A 23383-nucleotide genomic window follows, 5' to 3' on the forward strand; every position below is an offset into this window, starting at 1 on the left:
AATGTACCTATATAGCTCAGCTGTTAATGTTGCAAAATGATAAAACAATGTTTTCTTGCTGTGCAGAGGATCAAACTCATGGCTGTGTACATACTACATAGGGCTCTACCGCTGAAATAAATCCTCAGCATTGAAACATTTCTTACCTTTCTGATTGTGTCTCATGACCTTCATACTTCCCTCCCAAAATTAAAGATTCAGCCTTCAGTATTTTAATTCAATACAAATCTTAATAGGTTTAAATCTATGACATTTGTGGCTTCATTCTTCACTTTCTGCCATCACATCTGGTAGACATTTTAAAATGTGTGTTCAAGTTAAATATAAAATGACTATGCCAACCAAAGAGTTCCTTTGGTTTGAGCACATATGAGTAGTTTTGTACTTTTCCAGTTATTTAGTTATATTTTGTGCCTTCTGCTGTGTGAAGCTGAGCTGAATACATTAAGGTTATTCATAACATGAGTCCATGCTTGTCTCTATATCATCTAAAAGGAAAGTCATTGAGCAAGCCAGAAGCTTGTGACTGATATTATTTATACACATGTATGTTTTTAAAAATGTTTGGCTGATACAATGAATGCATTGCACATGTCTGTGCCAAGTACATAATAGAAAAATCATTCTATTATGTTCAAGATTATTTTTAACTTTCAAATAGTTTTAGAGTATATTATTCTATTGTTCTCTTCTTTCTCTTTCTTCTTCCAAACCAGCCCTCTTTCAGATTCATGGCCTCCTTTCCTTTAATAATTGCTGCATGAATGAGATTTGATTCCTTACTTCCATTCAGATCAAAATGAAAATAATTATTTGTTATTTACCTCCTGTGACAAACTTTAACTCAAGCTATGTATCTTTTACTTTGTTGTAGGACCATGCAAATAAGAAGAGACTTAGGTGTGGGACAATAAGTAAATTACGATAGGTAAAAATATCAGTCATCTTATCTGTGACATCTAATATGAACAAGGAGATGATCGTGACATGTTTTAATTTTGCTAGCACTCTATAGGAATAGTGTTAGGCAGAGGGGACAAACAGGGACTGCACTGACTTTGGTGAAGTAATTGTATTTCAGTGATGAGCACTTATTGAACTGATCATTTTAGATTTCCTCCTCTTTTTATTTTCTTTAAAATAAAGATAATTTGCTAACATAGACCATATAACTTGAGCTGAAATACAGATTAAATTAGAATATCCCTTAAGTCTTAAAGCTAGTTAGTTAAATTTCCAACATTGGTATTCTCAGTACAAATCAAGGAAACAGTTAAAATGTATACTTCTAATATCTTAATAATGGTGCCCCATGGAAGGAGGATGCCAGGGATAAGAGAGAAGGTGGGGGAAGGGCAAGTGAGAGGGTTAGAAGGATAGATATGGAGGGGAGAACCCTCTCAGAGGCACAGGGCTTGAGAGAGTAGGGTCAAAAACTTGGGGGAGGGATGGAACCAGTAAAGGGGGCAACAACATGTGCAATTTGAATAAATACAATAATATAATAAAAACAAATGAAAATACTGACTAAGTAAATTAGCACATCTGTATTCCAAACAAGTCCCTGAATCAATAAAAACAATAATAGTGGTTATTATGTTGATTTAAAATTACAATTTTTTCTTCAAGTTTCAGTTCCTATTGATATTTTTACAATATTCAATTTTCCTGAAATATTAATCTGATCAACTAAATTTTCTAAAATTTAGAGATGGAATTTAAAAAACCTAATTAGTATTCTCTATGATAGCATTTTTGTTTTACTAAATAAAACCTAATATTGTGAAAGAAACAATAGAATACGGTAAGCAAAGTTGATTGGGAGTAGACAGTGAAGAGAATGTGTGAAGTCTTTGCTGATGAGCTTCTGAGAATTAACTCAACAATTCATAAAGCTGGTTCCACTGTACTCTATTCTATGTATTGACTTCAAAGCTACTTCTGATACACAGATTTAAACTAAGAAATAATACTATTAATTTTTGCATTATGTAAATTACATACTTTGCAAAACATTGTTTTGATTATTCAGTATACATTCACCAAGAGCTCTACATCGAGAAGATTCATCTTCAGAAGTAATAAATAGCAGACACACCTACTGAAACACAGCAACCAATCCTTTAAATTCATAAAACTATACAGAAGAATTTTCCATGCTGCTAGAATATTTTTACTTTTTCTGGTGAAGTTAAACATAAATTTATATAACAATAAATAACCCTTCATAAATTAATTGATGGAGTAAGTGACCTATTCTTTCTTAGGTCTTGACAAATGATTAGTTACTAAAAACTATTATGATATAATAAAACAAATTATGAAAATTTTATTATATATCCTGCGTATAAATATTTTTATTACAGTAACCAATAATATAAGGAAAATATTATCATTAAGTTATTATTAGAAAACATTTTAACTATAGCATATACCCATTTAATTAGCACACACACACACACATATATATATATATATATACATGCCGTATGTGTGTCATTGTGTATGTGTGGAGGCCAAAAGTGGACCACAGAGTTCCTTACTTGATAAATCTTACTTCATAAATCCAGCTTCACAGTTTTGGACTTTTAATTTTACATATCTGGGTGCCTTCCCTGCATTTATTCCACACCATGCTTGGCGTCCAAAGAGGCCAGAGGGGAACTGAGTCAGCTGGAATGTAATTGTAGGAAATGTTGAGCCACTCTGTGGGTGCTAAGGACTGAGAACAGGTCCTCTGCAATAGTGTGCTGTAATCTTAACCGCTGAGTAACTGCTAGAGCTATAACACTTCCCTTGGCCAGTGTCTCTCACAGACCTTATGCTAACACAAGAGGTTGCTTTGATGAAGAAACTTGAGGACTACCTGTATCTACCACACCAATGCTTGGCTTACAGTCATGCCCACAAGCATCCTTGCGTCTCCTCATCTCAGTGTCTAGGAATGTGCTGTAGTAGCTTATGGGAAATGACTAGGTGGTAATTTCCAAATTTAAATGAATATATAAGTAAGTTTGTAAGATAGAAATGCAATGCAGTCTGCTATGTGGACTAAAGTTTTGTCCTGTAGGTGTGTGTGTGTGTGTGTGTGTGTGTGTGTAAGAGAGAAGGAGACAGGGTATAGAGATTTAGGAGCATGGAGAAACTGAGGTGGGAGAAGTGAAAATGACATAAATGCAGAACCCTTGTATGAAATTCCAAAACTGTTTAATTAAACAAATAAAATGTGTCAGGTTTTTACCATGAAAAATACATTTGTGTCTGGCAACAACAATATTCAAGGTCTCGAAACTTAAGCCTTACAAGTTCATGGTTCTTAATCGGACATTCACACACCTGACTCTGTTCTTCATCCTCTGCAAGGTCCAGTTATAAATTAATTTTTGTTCACAGAAAACATCATGGATATAAAGGGATGCTCAGTTTCTTTTCTGTTTTTTTTTTTTTTTTTTTTTTTTTTTTTTTTTTTTTTGTTCTTCTTGTTCTTTTTCCTTTCTTTTAATTGTAAGTGAAGAAATTAAACAATTTTCAAAAAATTACCTTAGGATGGAAAAACTCAAGCTTCTTTTTAAAATTTCAAATAAACTGATAATGGGATCAATTAAAATAATTAAATGAATGAAGTTTAAATCAACAATATATTTATGTATATACATATGAACAGAAAGAAAGCAGCCCATTTGCATATATACTTGGCACTTTATATCTCTTCTTATAGGCCACATTTCAGATGTTTACTAAAGAGGATTTTTTAGTAACTAAGAATTTGAAATTTACAGGAGAATCAAACTGCTATTTAAAGCTAAATTTTAATTTTGGCAGAGACTGAGTCTATCTATGTTCAGTTGATGCCTCTTTCTATATGATTTACTTTTTTGCTTGTACTGCTGAGATTTTCTAAAATATATATTGGCTTCATCTGTGAATGTTTTGCCTTTTTCAAGTCATATAATTTTAAAATGGCAATCTCCTCTTATTTCGGTATAGCATGCTTCTGGTAAAAAGCTGGCTGATCAACTGTATGCTCGCTGTGCACTAAAACACCTATTGCCTTTCTGTTCCTTTGTGTTGCGATTTCTTTTATGGAATTTTCCATCAAGCCATCTCTGAACTCTGATATTCCCTTATCATCATCATCATCATTATCATCATCATTTTCATTACTATTATATCATTCATAAATTGTAAAGTTCAGTCACTTCTTCCTCTAGTTATATTCTCTGACAGTTCCTCATGCCATTTCTCCTCCCCTGTCTCCAAGAGGATGCCCCTGTTCCCCCACACCCCACCATGTGGGACTTTGAGTCTCCCAAGGGTTAGATGCAACTTCTTTCACTGTTTTGCTGATATTTTATATGTCCTTTGTCCCGTTTATTGTTCTAATTACTGAATTTAAGTTGAGAACTGCTGGGCAAAGTAAACTCAAAGGAAAGCTAATTATGTGCTTCCTTGAAATATTATATTTCAGGACTATGCTGAGAAGAAGAACACCATTGCCAAAGCTCTGGAGGACCTGAAAGCTAATTTTTACTGTGAACTTTGTGACAAGCAGTATTATAAGCATCAAGAATTTGACAATCACATTAATTCATACGACCATGCCCACAAGCAGGTAAGAAAAAAGAAGTCAAAAATAAACATTTTAAAGCAATTGTCATAGACTGAATTAAGACCATATTAAAAGTTATATTTTATTTTCTTTGAATTTGCAATTTAAAGGTGTAATTCTGTGATAATGAATCAAGTTTAAACAACAAAATTTAATGGTAGAAAGAAATATTGAAAATCAAGTCATGAATAAATGTCTTACATTTTTTACATTTGTTTTAAAAGCAATAGTCTGATGAAAATGATCTGTGAAATTTCCTCAAACATATAACCTTTCAAAAAGTTTTATTCAAACTATAGTCATTTAATATAAGTAAACTTTTACATATATGGTCTTGCATTGCTTAACAACAAGTAACATGTAGTGGAAAATTGGTCTTTAGTCTTTTTTTATTATATAAATTTCTTTAGCATGTACTTATACAAGCAAAGACGTTCTATGAGGTCAGCAGGTGATACATTCTAAAGTGACTGTCACTGTTGTATACTCCTGTACAGCTGACCAAAATCTTCAGAGAGCATGATTGTGTTCTTCTCAAAAGCCTGTAGATTTTAACTATCTTGAAAAAATCATGGGAAAAATGCCTTACATTTCTCAGTTAAATATGTGCACAATGTGTGTATACTTCCATTTATTTACTTGTATTTTATAGTAAGATCAATTATGATATTCACTGCTTAATAAGTTCTGTAAAGAAAAGTTTAAAATAGTGACTAAAAAGTGATGTTAACACTGATTTTATTTTCTGATGTGCCTGATGTTTACCACGAGAATATTATTTGTTGTTTCTTGAATGATGGAATTTCAGGTTTACCAAGAGTATATACATATTTGATTTTTAAAACATCACCCACAAAAACCATTTGAATTTAATTTTGGTAAAGACAAAAGGAATTTATTGAAGAGGTGAACTTCTATCAACTGCCCACTAATCTTGGGTTAAAATGGGATGAATTTTCCAACGGAAAAGGGAAGACTGGGGCGAATTATCTCATTAAGTGCTTATAAGACAATCATTTGCATTGTATTTTACTGCCAATGCCTCAGTCTTTCATATTGACTAAATTATGCCCAGAAAAGCTGCAGTAGGAGAAAGTAACTCTTCAATTATACACATGACTAATTAATGCCAGTTTAGCTTAAGGAGCGGTCCTCGATTGATTTCTTCCCCTTGTTATGTAGTAATCTCTGATTCCACAAGCAAATGCAATAGTTTTGCAGAACAATCTCTTTCCTTATATCAGGATGAACCTACTAGCATATAAACTGATTAATTTGACTATTATGACACAATCCAAGAGTATGATTTCATGTTCTATTTTTTAAAATTTATTCGGTAATGTTTTATTTTATTTACTTATTTATTTAATGTGACATTCCTTTGCCTAGTCTTATACACTTTACATTTTAACATTATAACTTTCATTTTACAAAGGACCAGTTTTCCAAATTCGGGGATGTACATATATCATTTTGAGACTACTTATCGTCTTTCTCTATTTTTGCAATATACGACAAAATCAGTAATAATTTTGTCCAGAAGTGCAAGCCTAAGAACTCTCCTGTTCCCTAGTCTCCATGAATTTAGCCTACTATTTCTTCTTTTAGAAATTATATATCTCACTTAGTTAGACAAGCAAATGAATAAACAAAAGCTAAGGTGGGACATAGGATCCTCAGGCTATGACAATTAATGCATACTTGTGGCATTTCAATGTCTACCTTATTCTAAAATTTCTGTCAATTGTCTTAAAGACTGAAACACACAATAAAAATATAGGAAAGTACAATACAAAATGCAAAAGGCCATATATATATATATATATATATATATATATATATGTCTTTAGTGACTATGAAAAGTGTCTTTTTGTTGTTGTTGTTTATTTTCCTTTTATTGAAAGTTGTTTTTGTTCCACACAACACCCAACACAAACACACATACATGCACACGCACACACATACACACACACACATTCTATCCACATAACCTAAGAGAAATTAGAATGAATTTGGCTTGCCATGAAAGACTCAGAGGTTCCCACTTGACCATAATAAATACTATTAAGCCATACAAATTGATGGATCATCAAATGCCATAACATGCTGTTAACATAGTCAGAGTTTATTAATCCACAATGAGCATCGATAGTTCTCCTTATGAGCAAAATCCTAGATAATAATATTTAAATCCATGTCATTACTTGATTACCTTCTTATGAGACAATGGCACCCAATGACAGTGTCCTCATAGAGAATGATCCTCATCTTTCAACAAACGCATCAAGCCAATTGATGATTTAATTGGTATAAAGATAGTCACAGATCGCCAGTGGAAAGTTTTATACATTTCTCCTCTAAGAACTTGAAGTTGGAATACTACAAACAAAACATAAAATATCTACCATCTGACCATATTTAAACCTAATATTGAAAATATAGATTTTTTTTCACCCATGGTTAAGTCTGTTCAAGAACTAAGAAAGCTGACTTGTGGAATTCACAAATTGAATGAAAAGAGAAGTTAAAGTGTAGAGAAGATGGAAATGGCCTTTTGAGGAGTTTTGGGATCTGAGCTTTCTGTTCCTTTGGCATTCCTAAGTCAACCTTCAATTCAAATGTCACAGATGGTTCACATCATCTGAAAGCTCATGCAATCTTTATCCACTCCTTGTTATTTTTGCTCCTCATGTGCTTTCAAACAGCCTGGTTATAAGCATGTTATTATCAATGCAACATGCTCTTATATCTTCAGTCACAGTGTATTGTTTTATTTATTACCTTTTCAGCTCCAGAATTTATAGAAATTTTTAAACTACATTTATCACTTTAAATTTCTCTGGTAAAATTCTAATTATTTCTATTTATTTTTCAAATTCATTGAATTTCTTTAAAATAACTATTGTAACTATATTTCAAAATTATTTTCTACACCTTGCTGTGACTTTGGCTGTTGCTATTGTGTTTTTTCTTCTGGATGTGGTCATTATTTCCTGAATGATCTTTTTCTGGTTAGTTTGTGAAATCATCTCAAGATTGAACTATTTGGTATTTATTCCCCTCTTTACAATCTGAATTTCTTTGAGTTTGCCCTTCTGAAAATTGCAATCACGCCGCTTATTGTCGTTTAGCCTGAATCATATCCCTATTTTGGTACAGAATTATTTCTTAAGTCCAATTTACCACAACTGTGCTATTGATCTGTTGTTTGTGTTCCATTCTGGAAGGGAAGGCAAGGTCAAATATGATTCCAACACACAATTGAATTATTTCCTATGAGACTTGGAACTACCTAGTAAGGGGAATCTATCCCCATAGTCTGCTTCCTGTGACAATGTTATGCTGTGTTCCTTATTCAATTTTTGGCCTGTGGTCTGCAATGCAGAATATATTGCAGGATATCACTGGGAAGGTAAGCTATGAAAAGTCCTGCCCCCGATTCGCATCATAACTGTAGCCACTTGGACCAGAAAGACTATCACTTCATTGGGCAAGACTTTCTAAAGCCCGTTTCAACACTGGATCAGACCAAGTCCTATAATGTGTTAGGAGGCATAATGGTGGAAGGAGTCAAGGCACAAGACTACCATATGTATTCTAATGGAATGGGGAGACTTTTCTCATCTTTAAGCTGTGGTCCTTAGAGAGACTATAGTTGCTGAAATCTGGCAGTGTTAGGTTTCACCAAGTGGTACTGAGTGCCAAGACAATGTCCTGAGCTCACCACCCTGTTGTTTTCCTATAGAATCTGTCTGGTTCCACATTGCGCTGCCTAAATGTGAAATTTTGTGAAGAGTTTTCTTTGATCAGTAAGACAGATAGTAGATTATTCTGTCCTTGATTCTCACAGACAAAATTATCTAAACAGTATCAGAGATGCACATGTATTCTGAAGCTGGTCGGACACAGTCTACGTCCTCCTCACCAGGGTTAATTCTTTGCTTGTTGGAAGAACTAGTCATTAGAATTCAGTTGTAACCAATTTTCTGACAAAAGCTGTGGTACTCGAGACAAAGGGACAGTTGATATAGATAGTACATATGTCAGCAAGGCTGAAAAGGGCCTAGTTCATAGAGAGTTCATGCAGAAGTCTAAAGCAAAGAGACCTGTGCTGTGTTGTAGTAATTGATATGCTGTGCTCCAGCCCTATGCAAATCTGTTAGTGACTCAGCTTGAGTCAGCCTACAGTGTACAGGTCTTTGTCTGATGCCTTAATGACCTAAAGGACTACTGTCTGCATTCTGGCCTCCTGCCTGTGTCTGAGTATTACTCTTGTGGTCTTCTCACAGTGATCTTGTGCAAAACCCTATGCTGTTCCTGAAAACTGTGCCTCAGAGGATGGAGTTGTGTTCTCTTTTCTGCTGCCTGAGGTTATAGATCTGTAGGGTGGTTCTTTACTAACAGTTGCAAAATCTTACCTGGCTAATAGCAGCACAAAGACTCACAGTATTCTATTAACAAAGATAAATATTTACCATTGCGCAGGAAATGACAGTTTCATAATGAAGCAGTATTTTGAGCTTCATTTCTGTTATAACAATTATTTTGTTGGTTTCTTTTTTGGTTGTTTGTTTGATTTTTTATATTGTAAGACAGGGGACAGCATTTCTCTATATAGCCCTGGCTATCCTAGAACTCACTATTTATAACGAGCTGATCTTGAACTCAAACAGGTCCACCAGCCTTGCTTCTGAAGTTGCTGGGATTAAAGGTGTGTGCTCCTAAAACAGAATAAGTATTACTAATTGTAGAACATGGAAATTAGCCTGATATAAGAAATCCTAGAGTGTCTTAAGAATTGGTATATATTCCAATAACCTGTCCCTTCCACTGTGTACCAATAACTGTGCTATAATTATTATATGACCTTCTAAAAATACAGATTCTATGTATTATTTAAAAAGAAACATTTTAAGATATTGTCAAAATGATGAAAATAGAAAGGCAATATCCTGTTAAACTTGAAGGATCTTGTTAGTTATATATTGACCCAAATACATATCAAGATTTATCAAATTTTGAAAAATTTATATAATGATAGTATGTATTGATGAGGAAAATGCATGATAATATGTGACAAATACATCAAGATTAGTCATGTGTGTACCTCACACTTATTCTTACCAACTGCTGATGTGGAGATGTCTTCTATCTTAGTTCTTTTAGGGTTGTATTATTCCTTTTTATTAATTTATTTATTCATTAATCTTTTTATAGTTCAGACTTTATCCTTCTCCCATTCCACCCTCTGACTGTTCCACATTCCATGCCCCCTACTCTATCTCCAAGAGGATGTACCCACTCCTCCACTCAACCCCACCAGACCTTCCCAGTCTCTGGGACATCAAGTCTCTTGAGGGTTAGGTGCAACTTCTCTGAGTCCAGACCAGAAAGTCCTCAACTGTTTATGTGTCAGGGGCCACATGTCAGCTGGTATATGATGCCTGCCTTGTTGGTGGCTCAGTGTCTGAGAGATCTCAGGGTCTAGGTGAGTTGAGACTGCTGTTCTTCCTATAGGTTTGCCCTCTGCCTCAGCTTCTTCCAGCATTTTCCTAATTCAACTGCAGGGGTCAGCAGCTTCTGTCCATTGTTTGTGTGTACAATATCTGCATCTGACCCTTTCAGCTGCTTGTTGGATCTTTTGGAGGACAGTCACGATAGGCCCCTTTTTGTGAGCACACCATAACACCAGTAAATAGTCAGGCCTTGGGGCCTCCTCTTGAGCTGGATCCCTCTCTGTTCCTGTCACTGGACTTCCTTTTCCTCAGGCTCTTCTCCATTTTTGTTTCTGCAGTTCTTCCAGACAGGAACAATTTTGCTTCAGAGTTTTGGACTGTAGGATGGCAACCAGTCCCTCCACTCCATGCTCTTATTACTGGAGGTGGGCTCTACAAGTTCCCTGTCCCCATTTAGGGCATTCCATCTAATGTCAGTCCCTTTGATTCCCGAGAGTCTATCACTTCCCAGGTCTTTAGTACATTCTAGAGGGTCCCCTCATCTCTTACCTCATGAGGTTGCCTGTTCCCAATCTTTCTACTGGCTCCCAGGGGTTCAGAGTTGTTTCCCTCACACATACATGATCATACTCTTCCCTTACATCACTGCTCTCCCACCCAGGTCCACCTTCTGTGATTGCTTTCTTTTCCCTCCCAAATGGGCTTGAGGTGTCCTCACTTGGGCCCTTTGGCTCGATAACCTTCTTGAGTTCTGTGGATTTTATCCTGGTTATTCTGTACTTTTATGGCTAATATACACTTATCAGTGAGTACATACCATGTATGGCCTTTTAGGTCTGAGCTACCTCACTCAGGATGATATTTTACAGTTCCATCCAATTGCCTACAAAACTTATGATGTCCTTGTTCTTAATAGCTGAGTAATATTCCATTGTGTATATGAACCACATTTTCTGTATCCATTCTATTATTCCTTCTATATGCTATGGTTTAGAGGAGTGAATTTCATTGACCTGTCTAGATATGAATTTCAGGAATTTAAGGTTATCAATTTATTGTTACTAATCAACAATTATCACTTTGTACTGTAGGTGATTATTTATTTCACTTTTCAAGTGATTCCTCCTTATAAAATGTGAATACAATGGTTTTCAGCAGTGTACTATCCTTCTAAATTTTATTTTCTGAGATAAAAAAAAAACTAAAAGATCAAACACTCATCATCAGGCTAAAAAAAAAAAAAATATATTTTCCTCTAAGCAATTTGACCTATTCATCATCTGTTCAAGTCAAGTCACACTGAGTCTGCCCACTCCTCGGGCTGCCTGCTGGCAATTCAGGGTTATTTTCCCTGTAAGAAATGTGTCTCCGGGATGCAAGCGAGAGACAGAGCAGGCATGATTGCTTTAGTGCTGGAGCCCCTCAAACATCTTGATTGTTTGCTTTAGCGGCAGCTGAAACACCTCCCAAAAGGCAGGGAAATGACCTTCACCTCAGCAGGTCAAGACTCAGAGCCCCGCAGCTTGCTGCTTTGTTCGGGAGAGGAAGTCAAGGTCAGGCCAGGTTCTTGCAATGCATGTTTCCTGCAGAGAATTCTATGGCTATGAAAACAGATAAGCTTTATTTACAAATTTCATTATTTCTAAATGATTTCGCCGTGTTAGTGCCACCATGTAGAATTTTGGTGACATGGAAATGGCATGTATATGTGGTAAATTTTTTTCCCAATATTTTCCGTGAGTATATGATGTGATTTATGTAACAATACTCTTTTATTTGTTTAAATATTATATTACTATATTCATTTCTTTTCAATTTTGATGTTACAATTAGACACAATATTTCTCCCTCTTCTTCACTCTAAACCCTTTCAGATACTTCTCCATTTGGAAACATATATATTCCTGATAAAACCAACTTAATCCACATACTGCCACTTGTATGTATGCTTTCAGAGAAAACTTTGGTGGGCTGGAGAGGTGGCTCAGTGTTTAAGAAATAACCTTGGCGCTGGATAACCAATTGGTATTGCTCTTCCCTAGGGAAAACCTGCAGATAATTTGTCTTTCTGCCTCTGATAGCACTGGAGTGCTGGGATTGCATACGTGTAACCCAGACTTAGGATTTTATTTTCATGTCATTCACTTTACATCCTGCTCACTGCCCCTTCACAGTCAGCCCCTCCTAAGATACTTCCCTATTCCACATTCCATGTGTCCTTTTTCCTCTGAGCAGACTATCTCTGACCCTAAGCTTCAAGTCTCTGTGAGGCTAGGCACTTCCTTTACAGATGAGGCCAGACCAGGCAACCCAGCTAGAAGGACACAAGCCATATACATACAACAGGTTTTGGGATGGTCCCCAATCCCATTCTTAGGGACAGAAATCAAACTCAGGTCATTAGGCTTAAACTACAAATAATTTTTACTGCCTTAGCCATCTAAGAGTTGCTTCCTCATAGTACTTGACTATTTTTGTTGGTAAGATATTTGGAATTGCATGTTCTATTTTTATTATCTTTTGCTAATATTCATACGTTAACAAATATATTTCTCATATCTACTTTGAAAATGAATTTATGCAACTGTTTTTTTCTTTCCTATGTAGAGTTACTTATATTTTTATTTTGAAATTAAGAAAGTTTCTTGGAACTATCCTTAATAAAAATCCAACTTATTCAGAAGAAAGTTGATTCTGAATAATATCAATGTATAAGTCTAAATTCTTGGATATCAGAATTTTAGTTGTTAATTCCTTCCAAATTTTATTTAAATAAGGACGATCTCAGAATATATTAAGGTACTTCTGACATAAATATGAATAAATTTGTATTTATATTTTCTGTAAGTGGTAAACATGATTGAGAATAAAGAAAATTAATTACTGTTTAAGTTTAGAATCATCAGAGAAAGCTGACTCATCCTGGCAACACTGTTTACCCTAGTATACAAAGAAAACTTGGGCTCAGCTGGGGCTAAACAGAGAAACCCAGTCTTGAAGAGAAACCCAGTTTTGAAAAGCCAAAGGAGAAACAGAACGAAATTAAGTGAGAAATTACACACACACACACACACACACACACACACACACACACACACACGCACGCACGCACGCATTCTTACACATATACTAAGACTCACAAAACATATTTTTCCAGGTTTTCTATTTTGAAGCCCAGAATTATAAAGAACATAGAGGTTAGGAGAGAGTTGATGCTTTCATTCCTTCTAAGAATACCTGTGTGCTTCCATCATCAAGAAGATAAAGGGGGAAAAAAGCATCCTTATAAAAATAAAACAAGTTTTTAAAAGCCATACAAGTGAACAAAGAGCAAAGCATTGAAAATGGTTAGATTACCTTGTATGAAGTTTCTTCTACAGAAGAGAGGTATTGGGAGACCATGGAGAAATTTAGGACCCTGAAAAAGAATTCTCTGGGTTTAGTTGACCCTCTGCTGATTTGAAACTCACTCAAGGACAAAATACATTCAAAAAAGACTATATTGAAGGAATGAGGTTTGTTAGTATACCAGCCTACTATTTAAATATTGTCTAATAAAAATATTTAAATTTTCTATTTAAACATTTCATTCATTCAGCCTGAAACTTTCTATTTACCTTCTAATGTGATTCATCAGGAAGAAAATTTGAGAACTTGTAATCACCTCCGGTATGAGCTTCCTGAAATGGCCTACTGAGTCCCAACCACTGGAAAATGTGTCATCAGACATGTTAAATTCAGTCTTCAAAACTCACTTGTGTCTGTTATTAGAAAATTTGGTATTGTCCGAGGTCAGTGGAGCCATGGGAGATCTTAGCATGCAAAGGATTGTAATTTCTTTAACCAGCAACTAAGAATTTTATAGACTGGAGTGAGGAAAATAAGTGGAAAATTTTAAAACACTGAGCAGGATATAAAGAGTACCATCTACACATGAGTTTGAGTACCATTTATCTTGACTACTATTTATCTTATATTTGATGAGGTTAATTCAGGTCAACAAGTTGTCCAATTAAGCAGAAAATAAAAGAATAAAATTGATTTTTATATCTACAACTTAAAAAATTGTATTTTTTCTCACATTACATATTTTGCTGATGAGTGTTTTGGTGCTAATTAAATCATTATTACTGCTTTATTCTTTTATACTTGACACTATGATAATGAGCTGGTCCTTAGAAGTTTCTAAATTGCATCAGTTTTCAATGAGTACAGTAAGAGATCATGTTACATTTACTGAAACTTAGTTAGCAATATGTTATTTTTAACAGTACATATATTTATCATCTAGATGAACAATGACACCAAACAATCCACTAAACACAGCTTGACTAATTATATCTACTTACATATGAAAAACTAATAATGCTATATAAAATATTAATGCCACAGACTAGAAGATAAATTTGTAAATATATATATATATCAAATATTACATATGATTACATGAATATATATATAGATGTATGTAAAACTATTATTTTATAAAATTGAAAATATTTTGGAAGAATAAAAGGAATAGAAGCCTAAGTATTTTTACAGCTTAATATAAACCTTTAACAGAAATTTTGAGGAGCCCCAAGATGGGGCACTACATTTTGTCAATGAATCTGGGGTGTTCTCTCAGGAAGTTGGTTTATTTATTTATTTATTTATTTATTTATTTATTTATTTGATGAAAGAATTTAAGACTAAGGAGGAAACGTGATGACTTTTATTTGGAGTTTAAAGCAGCCCTTCTGGCCAGGCAAGCTATAAAGGTAGTCTGCTACCTGCAGAGGTAGATAAAGGGAGGAAGAAGCACATTGCTTCAGTGAGGAGATGACTCCTGTCCCTCCCACCTCCTCAGCATCTCATATGGGAATGAGTCTTCCTGTGCGGAGTTTTCTTGTCCAGGTGACTGGCCAGCCCAATGGAATGCTAGGTCTCAGAGGAAAAATTCTGCTCAGTTTCTTTAGTGTTCCTTGTATGCAACTGAATTCAGAGCAGACCACTTGGTGTTATGTAACTACATTTTGAAAACGATATGTATAAAACCTGCAGGTTGATTTAACGAATTATCTGATATACTGATTTCTGCTGAATGTTCAAAGCTATTGCAAACATCTGAGATAAGGTGCCTACTATGATTGTGTAGAATGAACATAAAATAGTAAATAAATTTTGTTTATGTTTTAAAATATACCTCAGTCTCTAAGTTTAATTTTAAGTCCTCTTTTTTATGAACTAAAAATTATACTGCATAAATAAACAATAAAATATTCTTTAGTTGATAGTTAAAGTGAAAATATTGACTTATGAAGATAAAAGACATTGTCTACATTCATATATATATATATATGTACATGCATAGCTATATTATTATGTTGGGCAATATTAGTATGCTCTTTTATTTAAAATGATACAATAGTCCAAGAATATGAAATGTTATTTTAATTTTTATCATTATTGGTAATAGATGCACAATATATATTCATAAATTTGAGCCATAAATTAATCATCCTTCATTTTTTGTTCTTTCAATTCCTCATGTCTTTTGAAAATATTCATGTCCGTGTCTCCTACAATCAAGTTCGTATGGCTCTCATTCTACTACTAAAGATCTTATCCGGATTTATGTTAGCAAATTTTCAAAGCCTCCTATTGTAAGAGGAAGTTAATCACAGCCATCCTGTGCCAATTCAACTTGATAAGCATTCACAAGCACTTACAATGCAGTAGACACTTCTGATCCAGCACTTAAGAAAATGAACTCAATAGTTGGAAAATCAGCTTTAGACAGAACACACACTGATTGCCAAGACGTTCATATTAGAATTACAATGAGGTTTTTATCCACAAAGAGAACCTTGAGTTAATGGAGTCTAAAGAATGAGAGGCCTTGGGGAAAGATATTGTTCAGATCTGATAGGCCATTAAGAGATTAGGTGCTTTTAAGGCTGCCAGGAGAAAAGTCCAAGTGATACACACTCCTGATAGTAATGGGAAGCGAAATTTGAAAAATACAAAAATAAAAAAGACTTGCACAGTATCACTCAGCATAATGCCATTGATTAAATAATGACTAGAAGGAAATTACACCTTGAAGTCTGATAACATCCACTAGCATACCATCCCCGGAATGAAATGTATTTGCTAACATTCTAATAGATCACACTGCACAGTGCATTTCAAGAATGCTAAATTGATTTATGAACTAGAAATGCTGAATCTTTGAGGCTGTTACTTCTGTATAAGGTACAAAAGCATACTTAGATTTTAAAAAGCCACTGAAACAATTTCTGATAAAAACAGCTCTCTAAAATTCAGATTGAAATTTTAGCATTTGGATATATTAACTGTGAATAACATGATAATAGTGAAATATGAAACTGTTACCAGATGCATTGTTGGAAACAAGTAATGAGTTACTTACAAAAGGGAAAACACTTGAAGTTGTTTTTAATAATGCTTTAAATAATTTTTTCATTTCATACTTACTGGTCCTATTTTAAAGATGCCTTTAGAAGTATGTCAAAGGATGTAAATACTATAGAAAACTTTAAATATTATTTGGGAAGAAATAGAGCTGAAAATAACTATGGAGCTAAACAACTTGAAAGTAGAAATATATTTTAATTAACTATAAATAAAATACCTCTACATTTTAGTTGTCTTTTTATTTTCAAATTAAAAAACATTATTTTAATTATCACTACTCTTCAATTATGACATGAGGGGTAGAAATTTTTAATTTTTGTTCTTATTTTAGCAACTATGTCTTTGCTAAGGATAATCTAACAGCTGAGAATGTGGGCGGCTCCCCTGTTAGACTCACAGTCAAACACTGGTAGTGAGAGAGTATCAAGGTTAAAGAGCAAGAAGTGAAATTTTTCTCTCTACATATTGATAAAGAAGGAAGAGAGGTAGAAAAAAAATAGGTTCACACAATTCATAGAATTTTGCTGTTAATTCAGTTAATGAAATTAAATGGAGTTCTGTTAAAGAAACAGGAAAATGGATAAGAAATTTATAATGACCCAAGAACATGAATGTTCTTTCATGTGAGAATTTGTTATTAATTGGGATTCCCTAGAGAAATAAAACCTACATCATACATGGTACTGTTTGTGTGTGTGTGTGTGTGTGTGTGTGTGTGTGTGCGTGTGTGTGTGTGTGTGTGAAAGTGGTAAAAAAAAGTATGTGATAGATGGATAAGAGACAGACAAAAAGACAAACAGACAAATAATTAGATAGATCTTTTGGCCTTAATTCATAAATTAGTAAGTAATTTTAGAGTGTTTCTTCTTTTCTAAAGTAAAATAAACAATGGGGTATTTTATTATCATATAGTTTACATGGCATCAGTGGCTTGCACCTGACTGATAATTTAGAAACACAAATACAAAGTCACAGAAAAGAAAGTCTGGGGCTGGTCTAGATTTGACTTTCTGATGGAGAAACCACAGTACCTCACAAGCTCAGATGTTTATTATATATACTTGAACAGAGAGGCAGGGTTATTATATTCAACTAACTAAGACAGGGATCACTACATGTGCATAAATAAGGCAGGATCTATGGTGTACAGATGAGTCATTCTTGGTAACATTAGTCTATAAATAAAAGCAATCTGCCAGCTGTCAACATCTGGGGGGAAGAGAGCTCTGACAGACTGTGAACTTTTTAGCCAACTTGTGCAGCTCTTGTCTATTGGACTTGCGACCTGAGGACCTGAAAGAGGAGTGCAGACTATATTTTAAAGTCAACAATCATATTTCAGTTTCAGTGTACATTTTTATATGAAAATTTTTAAAAAATCAATGAACCAAGAATGATTGTTTGAGTTCAGAAAGACATGCAAATAAAGGTAAGTAAACACATACTAAATCTTAATAGAGCAGCTCTTTCCCAAACTTTCTCAGGATAGCCTAATTTAACACATATTATACATTATATTGGGAAAATCACAAAAGCAAGGCAGAAGCATATACTCAGATTCAGGGTACACTGAACAGATTGGGTTCTATAGCTATATTCTGACATCCAACAAGAACAAGCACGTCTTATAAATTGTCACAGGAGGCATGAAATTACACCGGAGAACAATCCAGGGAACAAACTATACCTGAAGAAAAAGGCTCTGTGCCTTTTTTCCTGGAAACCTTCTCAGTTTCCAAAGGCATTGTTCATCCTGGGTCATTCTTTTGACTGTGCTCTAACAACAAACTTAAAAAAAATTAAATAAAAAAATAAAACTATAAAAACTGAACATAGGCCAGAAGGGAAATTTTACCTTTTCTTTCTTTTCGTTTTTTATTGGATATTCTCGGCATTAACATTTCAGATGTAATCCCCATTCCCCAATTCTATCCCCTCTCCCTCCCATTGCCTACATGAAAGTGCTCCCTGCCCCAACCACCCTCTCCCATCTCAGTGCCTTGGTGTTCTCCTACACTGATGCAGGAAAATGCTATCCTCTGCGGCATACGCACCTGGAGCCACGGGTCTCTTCATGAGAACTCATTGGTTAGTGTTTTAGTACTGGGAGCTGTAGTGGGTTTAGTTAGTTGATCATTTTGTTCTTCCCATTGTGTTGCAAACCCTTTCTGCTCCTTCAGTCCTTTCTTTAGCTCTTACATTGGCTCATCAGGTTCAGTCTGATGGCTATCTGCAAGCCATTTCTTATCTGAACATGGACTTGACTCATGTAGGATGGAGGAGGGAAGACCTTTCAGTCGCTTCATGAATTTGCATGTGGGATAGTCATGAAATGTCTGACAATATACTTTCATGCAGGAGTTCTCATATGCAGGCCCTCCTCTTCAATTACACATTGACATTTGATCCACTGGCAAGATTCACAGCCATCAGTATCCTCCTGAAACGTCTCCCAGTGCAACAGTGATCTGTTTAGAAAGGGTAACATGCCCTCTGTTCACATTCTCTCTTCTGCAAATTGGCCCTTTTCTTCTGTTGTACACATGAACAGGAAGCCAGGCGCATCAGTGCCACCCACAGATTTTGTACAAATCAAACCTGTGATCAAATAAACGTGGTCTTTAGCTTGCCAGGACTGTATTCTGGCTGCTTTGTTTGCTTCAGGTTGTTACTTCTTTATTATGAAATGTCTCCATAGTTAATTTCTTACCTCCTAGCAATCTCTGCTATAGTGTTTTCATGGTAACAAACACTCTCATGGTGAAAATATTGATTCCTAATTTACTCATACCTTAGACAATAATCTTGATTGGCAATGGAATCTCTGACTTATTTCTCACTTATCAAAGTCATGAAGCAGATTCATAGATGTTAAAATACATAACATTTAAACAAATGAAGAGTTGTCTCTCTTGACTTTGAAGATGCTGCTGGCAAAAGGCAATTTGTAAAAGGGTTCTAAAAGGCCCTAGTTGCTTAAAATGACTTTTATTTTTCTAGAAAGAAATATAGACCTATTTGTCTACTCCTATAGAATTTGGATGGACTTGAATTATACCGATTAATCTGTAAAACTCTAAAAGAGATTTTTTTTCCCAGGCTTATTTCCAGATAAAAACAGTTTGACTACAGAAATGGCAGGTCTACTAACAACTAAGTGTGAGCTACTTTAGGGTGTTGAATATGTACTGAAATCAAAGTTTTTATATAAAAGTACCTTTCCTAATCATTTTATTTAAAATAGTTCCTCTTCTATCTATCCCTAGCCCTAAACACCTTTTTTCCTCCTACATCAAGTAACATTTCAAGATCTACTATCAATATAAATAATATTTTCATATGCTCCAACATCTGTCCTTGATCACAATAATAATCTGGGGATCTAACCCATATGCAGCCACCAAACTCAAGCACGATTGCTGATTCCAAGAAATGCTTACTGGCAGAAAACAGATATGGATGCCTCCTCAGAGGCTCTGCAAGAGTCATACTGAAACAGTTGAAGATGCTTGCAGCTAACCATCAGAGTTAACACAGAAACCCTAATGAAGGAGTTAGAGAAAGAATTGAAGGAACTTAAAGGGTCTGCAATTCCATGGGAAGAACTACATCATCAACCAACCAAACCCTCAAGAGCTCCTAGGGACTAAAACACCAACCATTTAACACTCATGGAGAGACCCATGGCTCCAGTTGCATATGTAGCAGAGGATAGCATTGTCTGGCATCAATGGGAAAAGAGGTCTTTGGTCCATTGAATGTATGTTTTCCCAGTGTAGGGAAATGCCAAGGCACTAAGTTGGAGAGGGTGGTTGGGAGATGGAGCACCTTCATGACTGCAAGGGCAGGGAGAGCAGAGATGGGAGTTGGGGGAAAGGGGATAACATATTAAATGTACATACAGAGAATATCCAATAATAAATATAAAAGATAATTAACATGTGCTTAAAATAACCCTTGGGGAATGAAAGATATTTAGATAAATTTAAAGAATACATACATTACAGGTACTTCAGGCTGACATAAAATTTGGGTAGCTTGGCCAACAATACCTGTAAATTTGACAGTTATATCATGGCATATGCAGGTCCTAAGAAATTCTGATTTCTCTATGGTGTTTTGAATGGTGAGGATTCTGGACAGTCCATCTAATTTGCTGGGCTTCAGTTTCCTCACTTCCAGACTCAACAAGAAAACTTTGCAAACACAAGGTGTTTTCTGTAGAAATCAGTAGATGATGCTTCCTTAATGAATTTTGGGGAGAGAGAACAAAGGTAGGTGGGGAAATACCAAAGATCCATATGTTTGTGAAAATGATTCAACTGTTCCATTAAGCATCCCAGCATAGCATTACTGACTGTCAAATTAAAAACTTAAAAAAACACTAACTCAACAATGAATACAAACTTGCATTTTAGATTGGAAGTGTGCAGAAAATAATATAAAGTTTTTGTAGCTGTTTGGAAACTATTAAAACCTTGGAAAAGGGGGTGTTTGATCAGTTTTTTCTTTGGGGTATTTTATTAATTTATTTATTTTATAAAATATTGTTGTAGCTCACAAAATTTGTTACATAATAATATATGATGAATGCACAGTTTTTTTCCTTTTCCTTTTTTTTTTCTAAAAGGGACTGAGGCTTTTACATTTTGTCCTTCTTTTTGTGTTTGATTAATTTGATTACAATTTTATGCTTTCAGGAAATTAGATGATGAAGAACATGAGTAGAAAGTGTGCATAAAATGCTTACTCACGTTTTGTTTATGATTTAGAAAAAATGTTGCTAGCAAAATAGTATGAGAAAACTTTTAACCTTAATATAATTTAAATTTCTCTTGTTACTGGAAGCATCATTTTTCTATCTTTGAAATGGAATTTAAAGTTACCAGTTTAAACCTCTTTCATGACATTCATTTTACTAATTATGAATGCATACATGTTAATGTATATTTATTAAATTGATTATGTATATAAAATTATTTAAGAAATATTTTATTTAAAGAATTAAGAAACTCTGTGTTACTTTCCTTGCATTTAGAACCTTATATTTTACTTCAAAGCACTTGTAATGACCAAGACTATTGATTTTTAAAATTGAGAAAACCATACTAATTGACCTATTTATTATATTCTGATTTTATATTCAAAACAAATTAGTGAATCTTTTAATGTATAGTTACATTTGTCTGTCATATGAACATGATGTTGTCAAATATCCTGTAACAAAGTTGCATAGCTAAACATTAGTGGCATGGTTCAACTGAAGTCTAAATATAGTACTTCAAGAACTCCTTATTAGAAATAGATTATTGTTATTGAGAAAACATCAATGTTTAAGCTATTTAATTAACACTAAAAATACAACACTAAAGTAAACATTAGAAAGGGTCACATGTGTACATCTGTCTACATTACACATTAACAAACATGTAAAAAGTCAGTTGAACCTGATAATATGTGTATCCACAAAGTTGGAAAAGTTATAGGAACTATATCCATTAAATTACACTTTAAGTCTGTGACCAATAAGGGTTTAACATTAGTTCAAAAAAGAGGAAATAATTTTATGATAAATGTATAGAAAATTCCTGATTTAAATAACATAAGCAATTCAACTACAAATTTAATACGTATTTATCGAGTAGGATATTTTGTGTACAAGGCATTGTTATAAGCTTATGGTATAGGGCAATGAGCATGCACATGGCACATACTGAAATCTTACTCAATACCATTCGAAAATAAGACCATTGCATGCCTTGTGTTAGAGTTCTACTCTCAGTACAACTCTTCACAATTTTACCACCTGACAGACTACTGACAAAATACTGTTTCAATCATTTTTACAACTGTGCATCATCTCAATAAGAAACCAGAGATAAATAACTGAAGATGGACCCTTTGATCGTCCTCCAGTCTCATCTGATTCGTGGTTACTTGTTGTTTCTCTTCAAGTGTGTTAGCAGTTTTTGCTGGTCTTCGCCCTTGAAAATAATCTCCTTCATCACAGAGTAAAACAACAATGTTTAACCTAGTAATTTCCCAAACCAAATTAATACTTCATCTAAAGACCTTGATTTTAGAAAAGTTTCTGACCGTTGACATAAGGTTGTTTTTTAAACCACTTCAATGACACTCATTTGCCTTATGTTTTATGAAATTACATTTTAGTTCAGAGCACACTCAAATAAGATAGGTTTTATTTCATAATCAAAATCCATAAATGTATTGAATTTGCTTGAAGCTTGGGGCTTAAAAAGTCTATAATACATCTTCTCAGTTTAGGAAAGATACTTAGAAAACAATAATCAATAAGAAGGAAGATTGCAATTTAAAGATACCTAAGACACAGATGAAATTTTCACAGTAATATAATTTCATGGTTAGGCATTTTTTATAAAAAAGTAAAGTGGAAAAATATATTTTAGCTGGAAACAGGTTTGGATTGATACTATGTTTTTCTTTGATGAAGTATGTATTGGAAAAACCCTTGTAACAATATAACTTTAAAATTGCTCTGAACTAAGAAACTATTCATTATTTCCATATTTTTTAATAGAGGCTCAAAGAACTGAAACAGAGAGAATTTGCTCGAAATGTAGCATCTAAATCCAGGAAAGATGAAAGAAAACAGGAAAAGGCACTCCAACGTCTTCACAAGCTGGCTGAGCTAAGAAAGGAAACTGTGTGGTGAGTGTATAATGAAATGTTAACTTTTCTTAAAATACACTCAGAAAATAACTGCAGGAGTTAGAAATAAAGGGCACAAACCCATTTATTTCTGTGCAAAGAAAAAGGCATATATGTTTTCATGGCCTTTTGTAGAAGTAAAGAGTAATTTGAATTTCATGCAAATACCTGTTTAATGCACATTTCACTAAAACTCCAAAATTACTGT

At 34.2% G+C, this 23383-nt stretch overlaps 1 protein-coding gene across 1 annotated transcript in view; it reads left to right on the forward strand.

The window, feature by feature from the left end:
- The window catches only part of ZNF804A (zinc finger protein 804A), a gene marked incomplete at both ends in the record, with an annotated part of 204726 nt that overhangs the window by 176010 nt on the left and 5333 nt on the right, over positions 1 to 23383 (forward strand). Inside the window, 2 exons of the mRNA XM_080927310.1 lie at positions 4469 to 4612; positions 23045 to 23175. Coding sequence (XP_080783436.1) covers positions 4469 to 4612; positions 23045 to 23175 — 275 coding nt within the window. The remainder of the gene's footprint in view (positions 1 to 4468; positions 4613 to 23044; positions 23176 to 23383) is intronic.

This window comes from Micromys minutus, assembly GCF_963924665.1.
Source record: "Micromys minutus genome assembly, chromosome: 13".
Lineage (NCBI taxonomy): Eukaryota > Metazoa > Chordata > Mammalia > Rodentia > Muridae > Micromys > Micromys minutus.